The sequence below is a fragment of the Phocoena phocoena genome, chromosome 3 (genome assembly GCF_963924675.1).
Source record: "Phocoena phocoena chromosome 3, mPhoPho1.1, whole genome shotgun sequence".
Lineage (NCBI taxonomy): Eukaryota > Metazoa > Chordata > Mammalia > Artiodactyla > Phocoenidae > Phocoena > Phocoena phocoena.
The window spans coordinates 144806599-144833439 of NC_089221.1; the positions used below are offsets into that span (position 1 = coordinate 144806599).

The window sequence follows — 26841 nt, forward strand, 5'->3', positions numbered from 1 at the left end:
GAAAATTTTATATATATTAAAGGTATTTATATGCAGATATATATACATATGTGTGTATATATTTATATACACACACACATATATATATATATATATATATATATATATATGGGAAAAGTGAAAACTCTTTGCAAAAGAATAATTCAGTTGCATATGTGGAAAGTTTAGTTTGAAAGCAATCACTGGTTTGTTAAAAGGGATGTTACCTTCACTTTCTGATAACCCCTCCCCCCACGGACACCACATAGGCGACTTTGTAGTACAAACCCAGAGATGACCCTCCTGACTTGCTCTGTAGACCACAGTAGGCTACGGTGGAATGCCCCTTAAGGTATCCTTGGGTCCAAACCACTCTTATGGAGATAAGGACAATGAGACCTGGAGAGCTGAACTGCCTAAAACTAGCCAGCTGCTTAGTAACAAGGATGGGATTTCAACAGAATAGTTCATTTACATCCCTTTTCCTTCCACAAATGGTTCAGCATCATAAAGCATCAGGATTAGGACCCTTACCTTTTGGTTGTTAATCCAATGACCTATACACTAGACTCCAGCTGCCTTGGCTCATTTTTTTTGTTTATAAGACTTTATACAAAAGATAAATTAAGAGTTGACTCATGGTTTTTCAGAAGGATTCATAAGGAAGTTTTCTTTAGGTAGTAAATTTCCCCATGGAGCTTTCGAAAGAGAATTTAATTTTTTTTTTTTTAAAGCCAGTTTCCGTGCAACTTTTCAAAGTAAATCTTTCTTAAGGCTCTCATTTCACCCAGTAGTCACAGGGGTTTTGTTAAAATACCCCATCAGATGGTCAGATAAAACTTGATTCAGTTCAATAAGAATTTATAGATGGGTTGCCAGGTGCAAACCACGGAGAACCCAGAGATGCATTTGTAGCCCTGCCTGACCTCAGGGAGCATAGCGTCTAATAAGAGACACTTAGAAAGGCAAGTAAAATCAACATAGTACCCAGCAGCAGTGCTGCAGTAGAGTTAAGTGTAAATGCTATGAAAACGCAGAGAAAGAACCTATTTATCTGGCAGGAGGCAAGGTATAAAGGATAAAAGAGCTTCAGTGTGAAGGTATAGCTGACTGGATCTTAATTTCCGTGTTACTGGGGTGGGATAGGGAGGGTGGGAGGGAGGGAGACTCAGGAGGGAAGAGATACGGGAACATACATATATGTATAGCTGATTCACTTTGTTATAAAGCAGAAGCTAACAATTATACTCCAATAAAGATGTAAAAAATAAATAAATAAACCAGATGCCTGTTATACTGTAAAAAAAAAAAAAAAATTTTTTCAGTGTTACTAAATAAAGTAGGATTTTCATAAACTAAGCTAATCAATAAAATAACCAAACAGGCTTCTAGAAAGTCCCACCAAAAATCAGTAATGGAAACAGAGCCTGACTCCCAATTTTAAGCTTGTTCCCATAGTTAAGTCTATTCCAGAAGAGTTAGACTCTCCCCTCTCTCTTGATAGATACATACACACGTATATATGCACATATACATGTATGTAAATATATACATGCATATCACATATACACACAATGTCTTTTTGAAAATCCTTTACTCTGAAAAGAAAGCCATGGAATATTACTCAGCCATAAAAAGAAGCGAAATTGAGTTATTTGTAGTGAGGTGGATGGACCTAGAGACTGTCATACAGGGTGAAGTAAGTCAGAAAGAGAAAAACAAATACCATATGCTAACACATATATATGGAATCTAGAAAAAAAATGGTTCTGAAGAACCTAGGGGCAGTCGGACAGGAATAAAGATGCAGATGTAGAGAATGGACTTGAGGACACAGGGAGTGGGAAGGGTAAGCTGGGAAGAAGTGAGAGAGCGGCATGGACATATATACACTACCAAATGTAATACAGATAGCTAGTGGGAAGCAACCTCATAGCACAGGGAGATCAGCTCGGTGCTTTGTGACCACCTAGAGGGGTGGGATAGGGAGGGTGGGAGGGAGACGCAAGAGGGAGGGGACGTGGGGATATATGTATACATATAGCTGACTCACTTTGTTATACAGCAGAAACTAACACACCATTGTAAAGCAATTATACTCCAATGAAGATGGTAAAAAAAAAAAAAAGCCAGACATTTTCCCTTATCGTTTTTCATTCTTTTATTTAATTCAGTGTAACTAGCATATATTTTGCTATTATTATATGCTAGGGACCTTCTTTGTGTACTTCCATCTGTTACTCTCAGCCTATGAGATAGTTACTATTATTGTTCCCATTTTAACAAAAAGGTAATGAAGACCCAGAGAGGTTAAGCAAATTGCTGGTGGTCACACAGCAAGGAAGAACCAGAGCCAGGATTGGAACCCAGTTGTCTGGCTACAAAACCTATACTTCAGCACCCAGGTGCACTGCCTTCTTTGGTGGATGGAACATGAGGGGCGGGGCATCTGAAACCCTGGTGGGGGAGTGTGACTACTGAGAAGTCAGCCTGTACTCATTGGCGGGAGCAGCTAATTTACTGACTTCAGTGTCCTGAAGTTGGGGTCTACTGAAAGAAGGGGGACCCCGCTACTATAAGAACCAAACCCAGACTTACCTGGTGGTGGCAGTGGTTAAGAATCCGCCTGCCAGTGCAGGGGACACGGGTTTGAGCCCTGGTCCGCGAAGATCCCACATGCCGCGGAGCAACTAAGCCCGTGTGCCACAACTACTGAGTCTGCACTCTAGAGCCCGCGAGGCACAACTACTGAAGCCCGTGTGCCTAGAGCCCGTGCTCCGCAACAAGAGAAGCCACTGCAATAAGAAGCCCGCACACCGCAACGAAGAGTAGCCCCCACTCGCCACAACTAGAGAAAGCCCGCGCGCAGCTAAAAATAAATAAATTTATTAAAAAAAACAAAGCAGAACAGAACCAACCCCCTGAGGCTCCTTGTCGGAATTTCTCCAGCGCAGCCGCTCCCTGGAAGCCTCTTCGCCACCTCTGGCGTCCTCATTTGGTTTGACATTATCAAAATCCGTTTAAGTTTCAACAGCAGATTAGTGGGCTCGTGGGTGCCGATTCCCTGCTACTTTTTCATAGCCTGTCATTAACCCAGCAACCCCTGAAAGCCCAACAGACATGAAGGAAAGCTCATTTTATTAAGTTTAAAGATGAGTGATTTCTTTAGAATTCTTTTTTATCTTTAGTGCATTTCTTTAACTTGTTGCTACACTGTGATTGCTGGGGTTACATTTGGTCTCTGTCAGAGACTCCTAAACTATTCTTCCCCAGGGTTGGTTTTGTTTTTCCTACAGCTCTTCCTTACTGCATCCTTTTTATTGTATCCTTTCCTCCAAAGGCCTTAATCTGGCGAGGAGAGGAGCCCGTCCAAAGCAGCATTTTTAAGTACAAATTCGTTTTTAATTTATAATAATCAGAACTTCTGATCAACTGGTGATAACAAGTGGTTCCCCCTAGATATGTCATTATGTCAGCAAAATAAACAATATGCCTTTGAGGCTTAGAACCTTACCGATAATAATAATCATGATAGCTAATTTTTATTTAGTGCTTACTTTGTGCCAAAAATTAGTCGAAGAGCTTTGCGTGGGTTCACTCATTAAATCCTCCTAACAATGCTATGAAATAAATAATAATAGTGTCCCAATTATACAAGGGAGGGAACTGAGGCACAGAGAATGGATACACTTTACCAAGTGTCAAAGCTGGGCTTTGAACCAAGGCAGTCTCAGCCCAGTCTCTGCTCTTACACGCTATGCAGTATTCCTCCTCTACAGGAAAGTACTTCATATCTGATAGGCAACATAAAAATGTTTGAGGAGCAAACCATCTAAAGAGCTGACCCATGAAGGATTACTAGTTTCTTTTCTTCCTAACAATGTTTTGTGATGGAAGCTTCCAAACTTCCTGTAGGAGCCTGTTCCCTATTCTAGAGGTTGAGGGTTTCTTCTTAAGGTCCAAAGCAGCGTGTCTTCTACTTTATTTTAAGCCCCTGTTTACTTCGTATTTGATCCCCTATTGAACTAAATATGGGGAAAAAAATAATTTTACACCCTCAAGTCATTCTGTGGTTTTTCTTTTATAATTTAGATATGGAAAACCTTTAGGGATCCAAGAATGTCACCTCTCCATTTTCTGGAATGAGAAACCAGCACCAAGCATTTATGAGTATTGTCTTGATGCAGTGGCCAGGTGGTAACAGAGCCAGGTCAGCTAAGTCAGAATGCCTCACTCACCTTTCATGCCAGTCTTCTGCAACCTTATGATCTCTCTTGACCATCCAAACCTTCTGCAATGGATTGTGGCCAAATACAGATGAATATGTTCAGAAGAGTTCGTCCATTACAGAATGCAGGAGGGAGCTGGCTTCCCATCCTTTGCCCACGAGACTGAAGAAGTTTTAGATCCACAAGGCCGCCAAAGTGATCAATCAAAAAGTGCAAAGACCCTCAAAACCAAAATGTCTTCAGTTCTTTCTGTATTTGGTTTCAGCTGGTTTAGAAGTTCTCAAGACGATAGGAGATTGTGGTTTTATATTTCTTTTCAAGTTCAGAATCCATTTGAAGGAATCACAAGTGACCTATGTAAAACTAGCTTCCATCAAGGTTTTGTTCCCATTTTAGAGAGGATGATGATGAGGCCCTGAGAGATCAGTTAACTTTTCTTGAGCAACTTCTAGTAACTCCCAGCTTTTTCTTAATTCTGTGTTCATAAAGGAAACCACCCTCCGAAGTGTAGGAGACCCTGGCTAGTTCGTTGTTATTAAGAAACCCTCTTTTAAAAGAGGAATTTCTGGAGCTCCTGTTATTAAAGTTCTGAAGGTTGCTGAGTATGGGCAACCAGTGGTTCCTATATGAGTGATTTCAAATGACGCAACAGAGATGCACCAGTGTCACCGTGAGGGGGGTGTGGTTTCCACACGGCTCTTAAGTCCCTCCTCTTAAGCAGGGAAGGGGCGACACCCAATGTTGGGTCAGCCTTAGAGCAAGTCAGCATTTTCTGTTGAGTTATTTTATTTATTTTGGACTGATGTTTGTTCACTGCTGGCTCTTTTTTATTAATTTATGAGAATGTCAGAGTATATTGGACTTGTTTGTGGCAGGAAAGAATAATTAACAGCTGCAAGAATTAAATCTGGTGCCAAATTAATATCACTCTCCCCTTCCCTACTGATCATTTTACATCCCAGTCACATTTGGAGTTTACACGTACTTACCAGACTCCAGCTCTTATGATAGTTGATCAGTAAAGAGTGATCTCAGAAGTTTAGCAAGCGCTGTGCCAATATTTCAGATGCCCTGGGGTATGAGTTTCTAGGATTATTATTTAAAACCTAGATATTTTAAGTTGTGACCTAAAGAGACATTTGCCATGGGTTGCACCATCATATATTTTTTAAATACTGGCATATAATCAAACAGAAATGTAGAGCCAACTAATGTGTACACATGTCATGGACTTGGTGTCAATTCCTATTTTCCAGTGCCCTGGTTCTTGAAGAACAGCAGCATAGACAGTGGCGAAGCGGAAGTTGGTCGGCGGGTGACCCAAGAAGTCCCACCTGGCGTGTTTTGGAGATCACAGATTCACATCAGTCAACCCCAGTTCTTAAAGTTCAATATCTCCCTCGGGAAGGATGCTCTCTTCGGTGTTTACATAAGAAGAGGACTTCCACCGTCTCATGCCCAGGTAGGAACATGCTTGATATAGCCATGAGTTAAAAAAAAAACAAACAAATAACACTTCACACCCACTAGGATGGTTATAACTAAAGGATGGACAATAACAGTTGGAACTCTCCTGTGTGCTCTGTGGGAATGTAAAACGGAGGGCCACTGTGGAAAAGAATTCAATAGTTCTTCCAAAAGTTAAACAAAGAATTACAGTATGATCCAGCAGCTCCACTAATAGGTGTATTCCGACAGAGAATTGAAAACTTTATTTCTCATTTAACAATATGCACAAATGTTCATAGCAGTGTTTATTCATAATAGCCCCAAAGTGGAAACAACCCAAATGTCCATCAACTAATGAATAGAGAAACAAAATGTGATCTGTCCCTACCATGGGATAGTATTCAAACATAAAAGGGAATGAAATATTTTTTTTTTTAAAAAAGGGAATGAAATATTGTTACCTGCTACAACATGGATGACTCTTGAAAATGTTATGCTAAATGAAAGAAGCCAGATACAGAAGGCTACATATCGTTTGATTCCATTTGTATTGTCTGGAATAGGCAAATCCATAGAGACAAAAAGGAGATTAGTGATTGCCAGGGGAGAGGGAGGAAAGAATCGGGACTGACTGCTAATACCTTTGGGGTTTCTTTTCGGGGTGATGTAAATGCTCTGAAATTAGATAGCGGTGATGGCTGCACAACAGAGTGAATATACTAAAAACTGCCACACTGTAAAGTGGTGAAATTTATGTTATGGGAACGATTTCTCAGAAAAAGAAAACGGTTACCTCCCCACCTGATGACGTCACCTTTGCCAGACCTTTGCTCATCCTTGGGTACTTTTTGTTCAAGGGGTCTAGTTATTTGTTAAAACATCACTAGGAGACATCCCACTGTGTTTGAAAAGAGTGACGTAACATTAACCAAAATTCAGCAACCATTTCTCTGTGGCTTCCCTGTGCTTCCCCGTACTAAGTGCCTTGGGGAGTGCTTGACACTGCATAAGTGAGATTATTCCCAGGGTTTGGAATGACAAGATTAGATGAGAATATGGATTTCATTGTTTTTCTTCTCATCCCTCCTTTCATTTTTCCTGATAGAGATTTTCTTATACGTCCCACTTGGGATAAATTCACCCTCATCTAGTTTGGTTAAATTCACCCTCATCTAGTTTGGTTTTCTTTTCCAATAAGAATTGTATATCCTAAGGAAAACCAAGCAGTGTTTTCCCACCTCATTTGCGCTCAAATCCAGCAAGTATATAAAGAAGTACATTAGGAAAATACACCAGTGGAGGGAAAAACACCCTTAATCACCCATTATATCCAGTCAAAGCTGACCTTTTTAAACATGTGTTGGGAAGGTATTCATCCAGAAAATTCAGCTGGAAGAATTTAAAGCTTTAAACCCATTGGCAAATGCAGAGCAGTCAGGCCACCGTTTCTTTGGCCTTAGCTCACAGCAGACATTGCTAATCGATGACTGCACTTTTTCCTCACTAAACTCGGTGCACAGATACCTCCAAGAGAACCCTAAAGGCAGCCACCACCAATTGACTGGTGTTGGCTCTCAAGATGAAATTTATTTGCGGTCCCATCTTTACAGCCTGAAACGATCGATATAAGGGACTAAAAGGACTACTTCTTTTTTGAGCAGGGAGAGCTGTGTAGGTTTATATTAACATACACAGCCCATGCTATAGGGATCAATGTGTAAAGTGGTAATCAATAAGTCCTCCTCCATCCATCCATCCAGAAAAATATTTATTGGTCTAAGCACTGATTATCTAGAGATGAGTTAACATAGCCCATGACCAAGCAGAACTCCTGTTACAAAAATCACGTCTGTCCTTTAAGAGATTCTCATCAAGAGAAAGAGAAGGATTCAGCTAAGAGGAGTCCCTGAGGCATTTCTGTAACTTCTGGCCAGGTTCAGGGTGCTGGTCTGGGAAGTTATGCAAATTGTTAGGGGGTCTCCCTGACCTTCAGGCTCCACTCTTTCTACTGTAGCATAATGAAAGATTGACAGCAGTGAAATCTACTTGTTGGCATTATTTGAGTAAGTAGGAACATGCCTCTGGGCACAGCTGAGCATAACTTCCCTGTCAGCCCCTTGGATGCCAGGAGCTTTGCGGCGGGGGGTGGGTGGTGGTGGTTGGGGGAACCTCTCCCTTTTGACATTGTTTTGAAGCACTGCTATCCCCCTTCGCTTGCATGCTCTGAGCAGAATCATGGAAGGGCCAGTGATCATGGCAAGTCAAGTAGGTAACCCTCTGAAACTGAGTGATAGTGGACAGCAGGCAGAAACGTACTCTTCCCAGGTTCCCCGCTGTTCTGACTTTCAGGACTCAAACCCTCAATGACAATGTCTCTCCTTCTTTTGTGGCTACACCACGCTGTCCATCTCCTGCTAAGCCGGTGATTGTTCTAGTGATCGGCGTCTCAGAATAGCTCCACTCCGGGGACAGTAGGTGTGCACAGAGGGTTGCCGTCCAGCTCCCAGTTTGGGAGTTTAGCGTGCGTCGGAGGGTCCGGTAAGCAAGACAAGGTGCAGATGCCTAGAATGCACAAGACAGGTACAATACAGGGGCGCTTCTTAAAAAAAGCAGGAGAGGAGAAGACGACTCCCCACGCATTCTCGCGATCATTCGCTATCATAACGTGCATTTGTGTCCATTTGATGAGCTACGTTTCCTGGAGGAGATGGAGCTTAGCCCCTCGCAGTGATAGGTGACTAACTCACGTCTCAAACCATTATAGAATTTTTCATTTCTATTGGCATATCCTATCAAGGAACATAAGTTCTATGGGGATTGGCAGGCTAGCCAAGGTGACTCATTTGAGCTGAAAAGAGAGAAAGAGGAAGAAGTGGGGAGGGGGAGGAGTATGAAATTCTCTTGGCTGCATTGCATGAATGGCTGTGCTTAAATTTTATTGAGTATCATGCTCTGACCAAGTGCCTACAAGGTTTGGTATCCTTGTCCAAGGATATTAAATACAGGGGAGAATCCTTTCTTACCTGTTTAAATTTCCCAAAGAATCAGAGTCTGTCCCAGTTGACTTTTTGAACGTGGCTTTCTACAGTGATACAGTACAGAGGTAGCATGGCATAGGGGAGAAGGTCCTGGAATTAGAAAACTGAGGATGGAGTCCCTGCTACGTGCTAACCAGGCGTCCTCGGACATGCGCCTTAACCTCTCTTAGCCTCAGTTTCCCTGTCTACCTGTGTTCCCTGCCTCACAGTGTTGCTGTAATTACACTACCCCTACCACAAAAAAGGGAGGATGGGAAAACACTCTGCAAACAGAAGCGCAATATAAAGATATGGTACACTAGTGTTTCATTGTACTTAGAAGTCCTGCGTGGCCCTAGTCAATACTGTCTATCGATAAGCAATGATGTAAATATAGGTTTTTAAGATAAGATTAATTTTCTCGTTTTTTTCTTCTTATCAGAGGACAAATTGTTTTCATTACAGAAAAATTTTAAAAGCACAGAAAAACAAAAGGAAGTAAAAACACCTGTAATTGGAAGCAGTCCCCTTTTGCTGAATAGTTATATAGTGTTTTTGCTATAGTAAAAGATTATCAGTGACACGGGCTTCCCTGGTGGTGCAGTGGTTGAGAGTCCGCCTGCCCATGCAGCGGATACAGGTTCGTGCCCCGGTCCGGGAGGATCCCACATGCCGCGGAGCAGATGGGCCCGTGAGCCATGGCCGCTGAGCCTGCGCGTCCGGAGCCTGTGCTCCGCAACGGGAGAGGCCACAGCAGTGAGAGGCCCGCGTACCGCAAAAAAAAAAAAAAAAAAGGATATCAGTGGCAGTATAAAAAAAAACAACAAAAACTCAGCATCTAAGTGGCTTAAAGCAACAGAGGCTATTTCTTGTTTATATCAGTGGTTCTCAACACAGGGCAATTCTTCCCCACCCCAGAGGCATTCTTCAGTGTCTGGAAATATTTTGGGTTGTCACCCTGGGGAGAGGTTGCTCCTGGCAGGCAGTGGCAGGTGGGATGCTGCTAAACACGCACAGGAGAACTCTCCACAACAAGGAGTTATCCAACCCCAAATGGCAAACATGTTGAGGTTGGGAACATCCTACTTCACGTGTTCACTTTGGGTGATATTGGGCTTTGCTCTGTCAGTCTCATTCAAAGGCACGGACCTGTGGAATTTCCACTGTCAGGAACATAACTAGTACCCCATCGCAAAGGAAGGAGAAGATGGTGAGTTATGCACCAATCCCAAAAGACTTCTGCTTGAAAATGTCACATATCATTTAAGCCCTTCTCATATGGACCAAAGCAAGTCAGATCCTACTTCCATGGAGCTGGAATTACAGTCCTCTGAGGTTCCTGGGTAGAGGGGCACCAGATATCCCAATGAAAGGCCCTTATGCCTTAACGATAAAATGTTGGGAGACCTGTCCTCATGGCTAGTCTTTGTGTACACCCTTAGTTCTTTTCCTGAAAGTAACCCTTAAGGATTTGATACTAATTGCCAAATTTTCCTTCTGAAAGTTTATACCAATTACCCTCCCTACTCTCCTGCCCACCAGCGGCAGTAGGTGCCCATATTATTTACTTGAACTCTTGCATAAACTGGATATCATTGTTTAATCCTTGTCTGTCAGAAAGGTAGCTATCCCATTGTCTTTTTTTTTTTTTTGCGGTACGCGGGCTTCTCACTGTTGTGGCCTCTCTCGTTGCGGAGCACAGGCTCCGGATGCGCAGGCTCAGCGGCCATGGCTCACGGGCCCAGCCGCTCCGCGGCATGTGGGATCTTCCCGGACCGGGACACGAACTTGTGTCCCCTGCATCAGCAGGTGGACTCTCAACCAGCTGCGCCACCAGGGAAGCCCCCATTGTCTTTTAAATGCAGCATTTTGGTGCCCGGCATTCCATTTTTTTAAGACCTAGACAAAAAAGAAAAATAAAAGTTGATCTAAGCCATTTAAGCCATTGTCAACCTACCAAGTCAAATTCTCATGGGGCTGGTGTATGTAAGGTAGCCTAGTCCATCTTGCCGAGTATTTGAAATCCTACAAACTGTGTCAGGTTTGCTTGAGCCCAGTTCTAGAAGGGAAACAGGTGAGACTTAAAGATCGTCATCATCATCATCATCTGAGCTGGATGCACTGCTAGGGATCAAAGGAAATCTCAGAAGCGGTTGATGCAAGTGAGCATCTTGGTGGTTAAGGCAGGGAGCAGGTTTCCTTGACAGTTCATCACTGATTGCTACTGATATGTCAAGCCAAGTAAAATCCTGCGTGAGAACAAGTCAATAATCGGCAAATTAGGTACATGATTAACCGAACCAACAAGATGCAGTTAACGCTGGGGAGGTCTGCTGGGACTTCACCTTCTCCCCAGTCCTGTTTAGGGAGTATTAAAAACGCCTGTTTCCTCACTCAGACTGATGGAGCCATGAGCCCAGTCACTTCCAGAGGCAACTTGAACGTGTGGGGTGGGCTTACAGCTCCAGCTGTAAGGGTTGATTAGAGGCAGGTAGTAGGGATTAAATGACGCTAAGATAGAAGCAGACACTGTCAACCCCAGTGCTTTACTCTGAGGTGTGTCTGTGGGATGGGAAACAAAACTATCCACACATTCATTGAACGATAGAAGGGAACGATTTAAGAGACCACAAATTGCCCCATGATCATACCAAAGAAATGCAAATATGGCAGATCAAGCATGTGTAGACCAAGATCAAATGAGCCGAGCAAACATTCCTATTGTCCTCTTCAGCAGAATTCCCCTAAATGACGTTTTTTCAAAGCAGATTTATAAATAGCGATGAGTGGGGTTAGCTGTTCGCCAGCTCGGTTTATCCCTTTCCAATTCAGAGCCTTGTTTGAAAATGAATTCCCTCTTTCCTTGTCCCCTTCTCTCTTGCCCAAGCAAATCAACTGCACACAGTTTCCTTTAGAGGTGGAAGTAACTGGATCCCTGGGTCAGTGGGACGCCCACGTGTTCTGAGCAGCCTGCTTCTGTCACTGTGCCCCTGTCCAGTGCCCATGATCCAGGCAGACAGGCTCTCCTTGGACTTCTGTCTTCCTGCAGAGCTGTGTTCTGGGATCTTAGTGGGGAGAGAATACCAGGGTTTGGGGCTGTCAGCTTGCATAGCCCACCACATAGCATTTTAATTTCATTTTGAAGGGAGGCATATTTTTACAGGCATGTTTTTCAGACCCTTCCTTTGCAAAAGAGCTTGAGGTATGGAGAAAGAGTTTGTGAAACCAAGAGAACCTTGGTTTCTTCTTTATTGGACTAAAAGTGCTTCTGGAAAGGTCTTTCTCAGGACACCCCTTGTGATTATCTGGTGGCCTCCTGATGGGAATGGAAACTGCCAATTAAATCAGTGGGTACCCTCCTGGGCAGTCACCAAGCGGGAAAAATCTCAGAAGATGCTTGAGTTTTACAAGGGACCTTGTATTGAGGGGCATGCACGGGGAGGGCATGTTGAATGTTTTTCAAAAAAGTCAATTATTGAGAACATGGAACTCGGGGAGAAAGATAGAAACAGAGAAAGCAGGGATGAGTAAAAGGGGGCAGCACCAAACCACATATTTTGACTGAGCAGAGTCTCAGAGGTGCTATAAGTCAAGAGTTTCAAATTTTCCAGACAAAGACCTTAATCTTCAAGTGAAATCTTCTGTAGAACCCCATATATAAAACAAATCAATGTGACAGTTTTATTAGTATAAGCATGGTTTATAATTCAAATCCGTATTTGTTATTGTAATGTTTTGATCTCTGTATATGCATGTTTATTGTATGTGTGTATATATATATATGTTTATATGTGTGTACGTTAATAATCATGTATACAGATGGAGACAGAGACACAGAGAGAGAAACTAAACTCATGAGGTTAGTCACCCGTAGGAATAGGTGAGGAGAACAGGACTGAGAATTAGGTTTAAAAGGTACTTGTTCAAAGGGCTTCCCTGGTGGCACAGTGGTTGAGAGTCTGCCTGCCGATGCAGGGGACACGGGTTCGTGGCCCGGTCCGGGAAGATCCCACATGCCGCGGAGCAGCTGGGCCCGTGAGCCATGGCCGCTGAGCCTGCGCATCCGGAGCCTGTGCTCCACAACGGGAGAGGCCACAGCAGTGAGAGGCCCGCGTACCACACACACACAAAAAAAAGGTACTTGTTCAGCGGGGCGGTAGGATGTGTGGTGAAGGTGGGATGAACTGGGAGATTGCGATTGACATACACACACTAATATGTATAAAATAGATAACTAATAAGAACCTACTGTATAAAAAGTAAAATAAAATACAATTTCCTGAAGGATCATCTGCCTGCCACACCCTAGAATGAAAAGTAAATTCTGTGTATTTTGCCTCCTGTCAAAAAAAAAAAAAAGTACTTGTTTTTATCCATAATAAAACATTAAAGGTAAGGCAGGCCCTTCCCCATCTCTAAGGCACATGCCTGCTCACACACGTACAAAGACTGAAAATAAATATGACACAGTGCTAACATTTATTCATTTGAGTGGTTGAAATATGGGTGATTTGTCACCATATTCTTTACACTTTTCTTAATTTTAGTAATCTCTCTGTCTTTAAGAAAAGTAGGTCTGTGACAAGCTTGAGTCTATTTTGAGTAAAACAAGCATTAAGAGGTTATAGATGATGACTCTAATCTTATAGCACTCTCAGGATTCAATTTATTTATGTACTTTGTTTTGTCTGCACAGCTTTGAGAAAAATCACAGTGAATATATATAAGCAGTTGCAAAGAGCAACTGTATTTTCTTTCATCATTTCCCTTACAGGCTCTGGCTGGTCTTCAATTAAATTGATCCACAAGCTTGAAGGAGGAGAGATAGAAAATAATCGTTTCAAGGTTAAATCACTTAAAATATCTACTCACATCCCTTGCCTTAGATACAGAAGTAGAGAGGTTGCACCCCAAACTTAAAATAAGCTGTGAAACTCTTTATTAAAAAAAAAAAAAAAACACCATTCTGGAACATGCTACATGTTCTTTTTTTTTTAATTGAAGTATAGTCGTGTACAATATTATATAAGTTACAGGTTACAACATAGTGATTCACAATTTTTAAAGGTTGTACTCTATTTATAGTTATTAGAAAATATTGGCTATATTCCCCACGTTGTACAATATATCCTTGTAGCTTATTTAATACCTAATAGTTTGTACCTCTTACTCCCCTACCCCTATATTTCTCCTCCCGTCTTCCCTCTCCCCACTGGTGACTACCAGTTTGTTCTCTATATCCGTGAGTCCACTTCTTTTTTCTTATAGTCACTAGTTTGTTATATTTTTTAGGTTCCACATATAAGTGGTATCATACATTATTTGTCTTTCTCTGTCTGACTTACTTCATTTAGCATAATGCCCTCCAAGTCCATCCATGTAGCTGCAAATGTCAAAATTTCATTCTTTTATATGGCTGAGTAGTATTCCATTGTGTATATACACCACATCTTCTTTATCCATTCATCTGTTGATGGACACTTACGTTGCTTCTGTATCTTGGCTATTGTAAATAGTGCTACTGTGAACATTGGGGTGCAGTTACATGTTCATTTGAAACTGCATTCGTGGTTTAACATCCTGACACGAACTTGAACCTCTGCTCTGCCTGGCATTTGCTTGCAGGATCCACCAGCGCAGTTGCTTATACAACCTTATCTGAGCAGACACACATCAGGTGGATTCAAAGAAAGCCCAGTGCAGATCTTGAAGTTTTCTAATACACAGCAGAGTAACAGAAGTTCAGATCTGTGTTCAGAGATATTTAGAAAAGATTTATTCCAAGATCTTCACAAAAATTAACAGCCTTTAAAATGTTCATTGAAGCCCCCCTCAGTACAGATGTTTGTAGGGAAGCCAAAGATGTTAGAAGACAAAAATTACTCTCAGTCATCTGATCTCTTATAAAAATGTTCTCCACTCAGAGATCCCTCCCCATTTAACACTAGTTATAATAATAATAGTCAGCATTATTTGAGGGCTCCAGTGTGCCAAGGACTGTTTCACATGAATTATTTTCTCTTCACAACAACCCTGTGAGGTAGGCACCATTAGGAGCAGCCCCATTTTACAGACAAAAGAACTGAGGCAGAGTTTAGGGTCACAAAGCTGGTACGCACTGAACACAGCAGACTGGCACCTCCTTTTTCTCCTCTCTGCCGGCAGTCATTTCCAGGAACATCCTGCAGTACAATGTCAACATGAATGCTGACAGAGTAAAATTACAACTCAAGCCCAAGACGAGAATTTCATTAAGTCAACAAAAGTGATGCTGGAGATCTGCCTGTAAGTGCCCAGGGAAGCCTTGGGTAAATGCAGATCTGGCTGAGGTAGCACAGTTAGATACTGTGGCAGAGAGAAGTGGCAAGGAAGGCGACAAGATCAGCGCTTCCAAGAGGGCGGTTCTAATATCGTAAAGAGAGGTCCTGGAAAATTTGATGAAGACCTCCAGTATGTTTACATTTGATTGTGTTGCACCAGTCAAGCTACAGGGATGCTGCATTGTTCTCGAGTATTTCATCAACTCTGAGATACACACGATGCTCATCTTTTGACATCTCTGAAAACAGGATGCATTTTGCAATCAGTGAAGTGGAGGGACAATGAAATGTTTGGTGTCTCATGTTTGTGTACGTAGGAAAGCTCAGCATTCATTCTAAAAATGAGAGCGTAGTTGCAAGTATAACCTGAATATTCCTAGATATCAGGTAAAAAATACTTTCATAATTACAGTTTTACTTTTCAAGGTAAATTCCGAATCAATCAATGTTAAGAGCATCCATTTTAAGTGGCCTTTTATTAATTCCAAATATCCTCAGATAACTAGATCCTACTGTATATGTCAAGTCAGGGAGGGTATTTAAATATAATTTTTTAAACATATAAATTCACAAAAATAAAGTTTAAATAAACATTCTGTGGAATGCCTATGCAGCTGTTCCAGACACAGACAAGCATGGACGTAAGGGTGTGGACCAGTCCAGACTGCCTGATCTTGAATTTTAACCTCCAGTATTTCCAAGCTGTGTGACCTTGGGCAAGTCCCTCAGCCTCTCTGTGCCCTGATTACTTCATCTATAAGATGGAGATAATAATATTATACATTCATAGCATTGTTGTTAGATGTAAACGAGGTAATCTTTATAAAGCACTTACAACTGGACTGGCACAAAGAAATGGTATAAACTATCATCATGTTTTTCAAAGCATCCGTAATGCAAACCCCACAAGCTCCCAAACAAACAAAACAAAACAAATTCCAACTGTTTTATTAAAAGATAACTTTTATTTGTGGTTTTCTCATTATAAGAAGAATATATGCCAATGATAGGAAAAATAGAAAACATTAACATTTTTAGTATATTTTCTGTTCACATACATTAATCATTTTTACAAATATAGGATCATACCATACATACGCTTTTTACTCTGATTCTTTGCATAATGATAAGTAGGGAGAAACTTTCTAAATTTGAATATTCTTCCATAAACTCATTTTAAATGCCTCAAAAATAACTCATTCTATAGATTAAAAATTTTTTAACATCTTTATTGGAGTATAATTGCTTTACAATGGTGTGTTAGTTTCCGCTGTATAACAAAGTGAATCAGCTATACGTATACATATATCCCCATATCCCCTCCCTCTTGCGTCTCCCTCCCACCCTCCCTATCCCATCCCTCTAAGTGGTCACTAAGCACCAAGCTGGTCTCCCTGTGCTGTGCGGCTGCTTCCCACTAGCTATCTGTTTTACATTTGGTAGTGTATATATGTCCATGCCACTCTCTCACTTCGTCCCAGCTTACCCTTCCCTCTCCCCGTGTCCTCAAGTCCATTCTCTACGTCTGCGTCTTTATTCCTGCCCTGCCCCTAGGTTCATCAGAATCTTTTTTTCTTTTTTAGATTCCATATATATGTGTTAGCATACAGTATCTGTTTTTCTCTTTCTGACTTACTTCACTCTGTATGACAGACTCTAGGTCCATCCACCTCACTACAAGTAACTCAATTTCATTTCTTTTTATGGCTGAGTAATATTCCATTGTACATATGTGCCACGTCTTCTTTATCCATTCATCTGTCAGTGGACACTTAGGTTGCTTCCATGTTCTGGCTATTGTAAATAGAGCTGCAATGAACATTTTGGTACATGACTCTTTTTGAATGATGGTTTTCTCAGGGTATATGCCCAGTAGTGGGATTGCTGGGTCATATGGTACTTCTATTTTTAGTTTTTTAAGGAATCTCCTCCATACTGTTCTCCATAGTGACTGTATCAATTTACGTTCCCACCAACAATGCAAGAGGGTTCCCTTTTCTCCACACCCTCTCCAGCATTTATCGTTTGTAGATTTTCTGATGATGGCCATTCTGACCGGTGTGAGGTGATACCTCATTGTAGTTTTGATGTGCATTTCTCTAATGATTAGTGATGTTGAGCATCCTTTCATGTGTTTGTTGGCAGTCTGTATATCTTCTTTGGAGAAATGTCTATTTAGATCTTCTGCCCATTTTTGGATTGGGTTGTTTGTTTTTGTATGGAAACACAAAAGACCCCAAATAGCCAAAGCAATCTTGAGAAAGAAAAACGGAGCTGGAGGAATCAGGCGCCCTGACTTCAGACTGTACTACAAAGCTATTGACAAAGGATTAATCTCCGAAATATACAAGCACCTCATGCAGCTCAATATTTATTTAGTTTTTAATAATTTCCTTATGATGAATTCTTAAGAGTAGAATTGCTAGCATAAAGGAGTTACAATATGTCACATTTATGTAACAATAACAACAGCCATAAGAATAGCTGGTATTGATCTGGTGCTTACTGTGAGCTGGGCTGGACTCACAGCGACCCTCAGAGGTAGGAAATGTTACTGTCGGCATCTTAGGGATTAGAGAGCAGAGACTCAGAGAGTTGAAGTAACTTGCCCAGGGTCACAGTGCAGCCTGGTGAAAGGTTTAGGCCCAGCTTTGAGAGAAGCCACCAGTGCCCATGATTCTGTTCCGCTTTTGTGCTTGGGAAGGCATTTTGTGACTAGACACGTTCCCAGTTTACTCCCTCTCCTCAGTGATACATTTGATTTATTTTCACAAGCAGCCCACATAAGACCCTCCTGTCGATCTTAGGAGGGCACGGGGCCAAACGTGACGTTGTTGATAAACCACCGTCTAAAGACAATTAAATGGGAATGTGCGGTAAATAAGAAATCACATCAGAAAGGCACTGAGAGAGAAAAACTTCCATTCTTCTGACCTCGTCGTAGAGCTTTGGCACACCTTGGAATAGCCTTGAGATGTTCATCACTATTGCTGAACTTGACCCATACGCTGTGGCTGACTAGGTCTTCAGAGCAGTACCTTCCACCCTTCTCCTGGGTTGGATCAAAAGGCAGCATGATGAGGGCATAGCCTTGTGGGAAGACGAAATATGAAATCGGTCCATTCATGTGCTCAACAAATATTCACTGAATGTCAGTACTGGGGATGCAGAGATGAAAGACATTTAAAAAGATAGGGACCTGACAAGTTAAGCAACAAGGGCAGCATCACGTAGGGAGAGCTGGAAGACGCGGTACCGGTGGAAGATTAGAACTGACGTTCCAGGATCAGCTTGGTCTGGGTTTGAATCTTATCTCTGCTCTGTAGTAGCTGAAGGTTGGTGGATGAGACTTTCTAGATTCAGCTTTGCCATCTGTAAAATGAGGGCTGTACCTCATCAGGTTGTTGTGGGAATAAATGAGATAACGCCTAGGAAATAGGAAGCACCCCATGGAGATCAGTCGATTAGTCTGACTGGTTATGACCCTTACCGCTCACTCGCAGGTCACCTAGCAACCAGCGGTCTCTACAGGGAGAAAATGGCAAGGTCTCTGGCAGAAACCAGCGCTGGTTTGCAAACTGAGTTTTCATGGGTCCTCCTCAAGGCTCTAACCCAGATTGCAAAGATCAGAGTCTTCCAACTCGGTCAGGATTGGAAGGATTGGAAACAACTCAGGATTCCTGTCTCCTCTCAATCCTTTTATAAATATACGAGGCGGCAGGGGATCGGGGTGCCTCTCCTGGGGCACACTGCACAGACATCCAGTCGTGTCCAGCCCGAGCCCGGCTCTTCGTGGGCTGGGACAGGGGTGGACAGCGTGCATCCTGCTAGCGCTATTCCGTTGTACATTTCTCAGAGTCAATGCCGTGTATCATTTATGAAGTTGGTTCCTGTCCCTTGTATGATAAACTCATCAAATGTTAGCTAAAGAGTTGGGTACAGGTAGTTTAAGACCATGAAGATAGGCCACCACTTGTAACCTGTGCAGGATTTTAGGGCAGCTTCCTGAAGGAGATGCTACCCGAGCTGGCTCTTAGAAGGTGAGTTCAGCAGATAAAGAGAAAGGGAAGAGAGGGAAAGATCATTCCAAGCCGAGGGCAGTGAAGATCCCCCTTTTGTATGGGCTGTGTTGAAGCTTCACATAACGATTGTCCTTTTTTTAAAGAATGGTGCTTTTCTTTAGCCGTCACTTACCAACGAGGACATAGCTTTTCCTTTCAGAACTGGCTCTTACAAGGCCAGGAGGGACCAAGGAGGGCAGCCCCTCTGGAGGTTTAGTAGCTGTGACCCTGGGTTGAGTTTTTGCAGATTTACAGCGTGTACACAGCCCCTGCTAGGAATCCACGTTAAATAAAAGGAAAAGAGTGGTCAAACACCACAAAGCTATGAATTACCCTTGAAACTGGGAACACACACTTTTTATGTACTGAGGGGAAGTCTTGAAAATAGGAGATCAGGACTTAGGGTTTTCAACTGTTTCTCCCTGATCTCGAAAATTTCATGGGAGAGGGTTAACAATCTCCCAAGAAGACCCTGTCTTCAGATAGATACATCATTCTATCAGAGGCAGGCCATAACCTTGGACTCCACCAACGTTTATTGAGCACCTACTATGTGCCGTGTGTCGAGGTGCTGCAGCAGTGGACAAGGCAGAGCTGGCCCTTGTGTGGCTGCCGGGCGCTGGCATTAGGCCCCTCTAAGAATTCCCAAGAAGGAAGGGCCACCTACCAGGGAATGCATTGTCCCTGCCTTGCCCTGGCCTGGCCTTATTACTTAAAGTTTATCCGTGTTGGGACTTCCCAGGTGGTCCAGTGGTTAGGACTCCGTGCTGCCACCGCAGGGGGCACGGGTTCGATCCCTGGTCGGATCCTAGCATGCCACATGGTGTGGCCAAAAAAAAAATGAGAAAGTTTATCTTTCTCGTGGAAATCCCTCTCTGAAACACCTCTGAGAACGAGGGGTGCTGGGATCTCACCATGGTGTTAGAGTTGGTGCTAACATTCTTTAGCAGTAACAGTCGATCCTTCTCTATTCATTTTTCCTTCCCCCTACATTCCCCCCATCCCATCCCAGACATTCAAAACACACTCCTTCGAAAACCGCACTTTTAGGCTTGATAACGGAGTTGGTGGGCAGGGGGTGGGGCTTGGCAGGACCCATCAGCTGCTTATCTTCACCCAGCAAACCGCCAAAGCCCCTGCCAAGCCCAGAGGGCCCTCAGGGGAACCAGACACAGTGAACACACCAGGTGAGAAGCTCTCTTTTTATTACAAAAAAAGGGTCTGGTCTCATCTTTTTTTGTTGTTTTTTTTTTGTGGTACCCGGGCCTCTCACTATTGCAGCCTCTCCCGTTGCAGAGCACAGGCTCCGGACGCACAGGCTCAGCGGCCATGGCTTACGGGCCCAGCCGCTCCGTGGCATGTGGGATCCTCCCGGACCGGGGCACGAACCCGTGTCCCCCGCATTGGCAGGTAGACTCTCAACCACTGCGCCACCAGGGAAGCCCTGGTCTCATCTTTTATAACCGTTCGTCAGAGCATCCGTCTCTGCAGACCTTCCATCGGGCTACCGTCATACTGAAAGGAAACTCTGAAGTTTTAGAAGGCCAGCTCTCTGAGGGCAAAGACTGTCGGGTTCCCTGCCTCATCTCCAGGGCTGACAGAAGTGTGGTCTGTAGTGGGCGCATCCATCCCCGTGGCCTGCTGGTCCCCTCTGCAGCCTGCTCCCTCCAACTTGTCCGTACTCCCTCCAACTCTGCGGTGCTGGCCCGCTTGCTCTCCCCTCGTCATGCCAAGCTCATTCTGTCTCGTAGCTTTGGCACTGGCTGTTCCCTCTTTCTGGAATGCTCCTCCCTGATATTCAGGTGGCTCCTTCCTTCCTTTTGTCAGGCCTCTACCCAAACGCCATGCCCTCCGTGAGCCCTTTCCCGACAAGGGACTCTGAAACTGGATACTCCTTTATGCTTTATCCCCATACTCTACTTTATTTGGCTTCAGTCAACTGAATTTAGCCATAAATGACTAGCCACCCAATGCACACATTTTACGTGTACAGTTTGATTCCTGAAATGTGAAAAGTGTGTCTATCTGAGTGGGCACCAACACAATCACGATATAAAGCATTGCCACCCCTCAGGAGCTCCCCTGGGCCCCATGGCAACCTCATACCAGCCCCCCGCTGATCTGCGTTCTGCCGCTAGAGGTTAGGTTTGTCTTCCCTGTAGTGTTATGAACAGGGTAGCCTGTGCTCTTTTGTGTCTGGCCTCTTTCACTCAGCCTAACACCAATGAGATTCACCCACGTTGCTGTGTGTGTCCGTGGCTCATCCCTGTTATTACTGAGTAGACGTGCGGTCGTGTGGCTGCACCATAATCGTTTTGTCCGCTCACTTGATGGGCATTTGGGTTGTCTCTGGTTTTTGCCCTATTTTATCCATAGCCCTCATCACTCCCTGGCGTTCTGTTCCCCTAAGGCAATGTCAGTCCCCCGGAGGGCAGGGACCTTGGCCATATGATTCACTGCTGGATCCCCAGGGCCCAGAGCAGGGAGGGCCAGGCACATAGTAGGTGCTCAATGTTTGTTGATGGAACCAATAGTTTTATATTCATTTTCCCCTGTAGCCTGAGGCCTGGGCAAGACACAGGCTTGCAAGCTGGGCTTCAGATCTTTCTTTCCTATGAACCCAATCTAGACACCTTCAAGCCTTCCAAGCAAAACCAAACGTTAGCTGGGGCTCCCTGCTCGGCGCTCAGTGTGTCTGTGCCCTGTCGTCCTTCCCATGATTTCTGACTTCCTATGGCTTCTTCCTCTTGTATCTTTTGATCTCTGCTTTCTTGCCCCGTGATATCCAGGAAAGATGCTCACTCTCTTCGCTGGTTTCCATAAGAAATTCCATCACCTCAAGGCTCTTAACAATTTCCCTTAGTTTTTTTCTCTTTTTTTATTTCTTGGGTTTGGGAGTGTGGGGAGGGGTCACAGGAAGAGGCCACGTTGTGGCCTGGGTGGTCCCCAACATCTTGCTGCTCTCACCTCCCCTCCCTTTGCCTCTCTCTAGCTCCCTCTCTATTTCCAGTAACCAAAAATGTCTTCCTTTGTCTCTCCCAGAGAAGTCCCGCCTGCCCTCACGTTCCTTGGTTTCTTGCTTTCTGCTTAAGCAGTGTGTTGAAGAACAGTTTTTCCCCTAAGAAGATTAGTAAAATGGCTCCATCTCATCACCAATGGGCGGGGTACCCCCTGAATCCCAGGCACCCCTGTCTTTGTCGTACCAGCGCAGCCTACCAAGAGGGAAGAGATACTCCAGGTCAGGGCAATGGAATCCAAAACACAAAGCAACTTGTGTCCTGAGTATGATTCTGTTGACAGTCCTGCAGGCTACTTTAGGAGCCCCTTTCTGTCCTCGGAGGCCCTCCCACCCTGACACACAGCAGAGATTCTCTTTCCCAAAGACAGGAAGGTAAACCTTGATCTCCCCATATGAGCGAGGCTGACCAGCACCACGTTCCGGCTGCCTGTTTATTCAGTGTACTGGCCTGGAATGCAGCGGATTTGGGACACGCTCACCTAAGCTGACTGCTTGGGTGTGAAGCCCAGTTCTGCCACTTACCAACTCCTGAGCAAGTGATGTAACCTCTCTGTGCCTCGGTTTCCTGATATGCAAAGTGGGGATAGTGATTTGTATTCATTGGGGCTATTATAAGCATTAAATGAGATCGTACATGTGAATCACTTAGAACAGTGCCTGGCCTCATTAAATGTTACCTTGTAGTATCATCCAAGCAGTTAGCAAACAAAACAGGAAAACTGTATCGAGTTTACTAAAAATTCCTAAGAACTTCTCCTAAAGAGGTTATGTCCTTTCAGTAGTTGTATCACCAAATTCCACTGTGTTGGTATATACACTTCACTCTGGGTACGATTTCCTTTGGGCCTAAAGGTTTTCATTCATTCAGTCAAGATCTTTGCTGAGTACCTACTACGTGTCAGGCACTGCTCTAGGCCCCAGGGGATACCACATGGAATAAAACAGACACGTCTCCTACTTATTTATTTATTTATTTTTCTGGATTCAAAGCTGGTTAGCATTTATTTATTTGGTTGGTTTTATAATTGAGGTATAGTTTATGTACAATATTATATAAGTTTCAGGTGTACAACGTAGTGATTCACAATGTTTAAAGATTACATTCCATTTATAGTTATTCTAAGGTCTCCCAGTCTTGAGAAGTTTGTGTTCAAGAGTAGCGAGATGGACTATAAATTAACAGATAAGTGACATGGTTTTTTTCAGAGTTTTTGATGAGTTTTTGCTGAGGACAGAAAAGGGGAAGTGATAGAAGCATTTTAGAATGGATGGTTAGGGATGCCCTTTCTAAGGTCATGGTGTTTAGCCAGGCATGATTGACAAGGAGCAGGCAGCTGGGGACCTCCCTGGTGGTCCAGTGGTAAAGAATTCGCCTTCCAGTGCAGGGGACGCGGGTTTGATCCCTGGTCTGGAAACTAAGATGCCACAGGGCGACTAAGCCTGCACGCCACAACTACTGAGCTCGCGCACCTCAATGAGAGAGCCCATGTGCTGCAAACCTCAGAGCCCATGCGCCCTGGAGCCTGCGTGCCACAACTAGAGAGAGAAAACCCACAAGCCACAACTAGAGAGAAGCCTGCATGCCACAGCAAAGTGCCCGCTCTGAAATGAATGATCCCGCATGCCTCAGCGAAGATCCCGTGTGCCACAACTAAGACCCAATGCGGCCAAAACTAAAATAAATAAATTGTTAAAAAAAAAAAAAAAAAAAGGAAGGAAAAAAAGCAGGCAGCTGTAGGATCAGGAGGAAGAGCTTGTGCAAAGGCCCTGAGGCTGGGATGAGCTTGGCATATTCCAGAGACAGAGAGGAGAGCAGTGTGGCTGGAACACAAGGAGAGAGAAGTTTGGAGGTGAGCAACAGGAAATTATGGGCCAGGTATGGCCAGCACCCAGCAAAACCATCCAGAACTTTCTTGACCTCTTCTTGCATCTTCTGCAGTGGTCCATCTTTCTGTCCTCAGGTGCCCAACCCACTCTGCTCAAGTCTGATGCTAGCACTCCTGGGCTCTGCCTTCCTCCCCTTTCTCTGCTCACTGGCATCTTTAGGAAATTTACAAGCCAGGCCAGCCACCAGCTATGCTGGAAGCTACAGCCAGGTTCTTGGAAAACTTAAGGTGACCTCCCACCGTTAAGACTCACGCAGATCCAAGTTCAAGTCCTCGCTTGGCCACCAACCACAGTCAGTGGCCCTGGGTATGTCACTTAACTTCTCTAGCAGCCTTTGTTCTCTCCTGAGAAATGGGGAGGAGAATAAGATTTCTGGGAGGATGAAATGAGATACCATATATCAGCTTTTGCCATTATGCCTGGCACATAGCAAATGCCTAGAAAAAAAAAAGGGTACTTCGTATTTTCGATGGTTACGTTTTCCGCCACTGCAAGAGGACGTGTCGTGAAAGAATCAAGAATTGCACCTGTGTAGATGTAGTCTCCCCTGCTCCTTATCATAAGGAATTTCGGGCTGCTTGATCCTCACGATGGAGCCCAGCGTGATGATTGCTACAGTCCGCAAGTATAGGTGTTGTTTCCTTCCCAGAAGCTTAGGGGCTCGTTCGCATAGCTGGTGGACAGACAGCACAGCAGTGCCCACACTGGGCCAGTCAGCATCTAATGAAGTGACTTGGACACTGTAAGGAGGAACTGAAAATGACAAGTGAGGCCACGTGGAAGGAAGGGAGCCTCCCACCCCCACCGGAGCACGGCCCACCACCCTCATCCTTCCACGCTTCCCGGAGCACTCAGCCCTTTGAAGGAGAGAAGAGAGGTGGTGCAGAGCTTTAGATGAGGAATCAGCCAGACCCACTTTGCCACGGGCCTAGCCGGAGGCAGAAGGAGATGCACAGGCCCCCAGGAGCGACCCACCACTGCCAGTTGTCACCAGATGCCACCAGAGACTCTGTGGTCATGTGGCTTCGAGCAGCCCTCACTCACACATGCTGCTTCCCTGCCATCCAGCCGACGGCTGCCTGTGCCCTGCCATCTGAGGCAGAATCAACATCAGACGTCAGGAGGCCGGGGATGCAGCCAGCGCGGGGCCAGGCGCCGCAGGCTCTCCGTGGGAAATGTCGGCATTCGCCGCTGCTCCTGTCCACGTGGGCCCTCAGCGAGCAGGTGGTCCGAATAGCAAGAAACTTACTTACCCGCCCCCCGCCCCACTTTCCCAGGGTCCTGGACCCAGTAATAACATCTTCCTGAAGGGCGACGGATCTGTCTTTAACCTTGCCCTCTGTGGCAGGTGTGCATTTGCATGGCTTCCAGAAGCATCTCTCAGCTGTGCGCTCCCTGCCTGTGGACGCTTTCCCTCCTGGGGAAGTGATGGGCCCTGCTCAACGGTGCAGCCCCCTCTGCTCTCTCCTCCAGCTCCTCTGGAAACCCACTAAGTTATCTTAATTACCATTCCTCCTTGGTCTCTGCCGAGAAGGGGGCAGATTGAAAATTGGATCAGATATTTCCTGTGGTTTCTTTCTTTGTCCCTCAAGCGCTCGTAAAAGTTGTGTTTTCATGCCACTTTGGGCTATGACTGATGACTTAAAGGCACAGCCCTCACACTGCATGCCAACATGCGTTGTTTTCCAGAGGCCAAGGGAAAGAAGAGAACTTCGGTGAGAGAGGGGGAGTTTATCAGGGGTTATGGCGCTGTCACCCTCTGGGTGACCTTACTGCCTGGTCAAGAGAGGCCAGCTGCCTTGAGAGACAGACTTGGCCCTGCAGGCAGCCTGTGCACACACATCCCCCATCGGGGTTGGGTCACGTGCCTTCTGATCCTCTTCCAAGGCTCTCTGCAGATCTATTAGACAGAACGTGCCAGGAAGCAACCTTCTTAGTCCTTCAAGCACAGCACGGTCCTCCAGGCAGCCTGGAATTGATCATGATGGGATCCTGGAGCTGAGGAAACAGATGTCCCTGGTGCTAAGCCTGAGTTATCAGTCCCCAGTGCTGGGGCATGAGAAAGCAACTCTGGCCAGGGTCTGAGTTCTTGGAAGATGGACTCTTCCTAGCGTCAGCCAGGCTGCCGTCTAGGATTCCTAGAGAGCAAAGGCTCTCCAGAAACAGATGGCCTCCACGCAAACCAGCTTCTTACTGCGCTTCTGCTTTCCCTGCCCTGGAAAGCAGTCTCTGCATCTGGCTGGCTTGATCCACCTTGTATTTCTAGCCTCCAACCCTCCCCGGGTTATAGCAGCCGTGAATGATGCTATGTGACGCTGCTTGGTATATGTTAACCTGTGAGGAGGGTAACTACATATTCCAAACGGGAGCACTCTCAAGAGTGGAAGGAGGAACAGAGGAGATGGAAACTGGGACACCCCTGGGCAAACTGGGATAGATAGACACCCTACACGTAATAGGTCGGAACTTGACCGACGGAAGATGCTGCCATCCTGGGTGACTCTCTCCCACCGCCCCTAAGAAATGGAAACATTTGCTGGTACTTTACTATAATCTTGGGAGGTGAACCAGGAAGGAAGAGAAGCGTGAGGTTAAGAAATCTTGAGGGCTGTGCTGAAATAACACACGAAATAACATATAACACAAATAACACAAATAACAACACATGTCGAGGCCATGCCTCAACGTTTCAGTAGCTTGATGTTTTTTTCCATGTGTACAACGTGATAGTGGGTTGGCCAAAAAGTTCGTTCAGTTTTACGTAAACATAAAAGACACAGTTTTCATTTTCACCAAGAACTTTACTGGAAAATGTATTCATGAACCGAGTGAACTTTGGGGCCATGCCAGTATTTCAGCGTCTCTATGCACTGCAGTGTG

The 26841-nt window shown here is 44.5% G+C and overlaps 1 protein-coding gene across 2 annotated transcripts in view; it reads left to right on the forward strand.

Annotated features, from left to right (window-relative positions):
* Positions 1-26841, forward strand: part of TENM2 (teneurin transmembrane protein 2) — a 990950-nt gene that overhangs the window by 767073 nt on the left and 197036 nt on the right. For both annotated transcript variants that reach the window (XM_065874146.1, XM_065874147.1), the window contains exon 7: positions 5465-5670. In XM_065874146.1, the coding sequence (XP_065730218.1) occupies positions 5465-5670 (206 nt within the window). The remainder of the gene's footprint in view (positions 1-5464; positions 5671-26841) is intronic.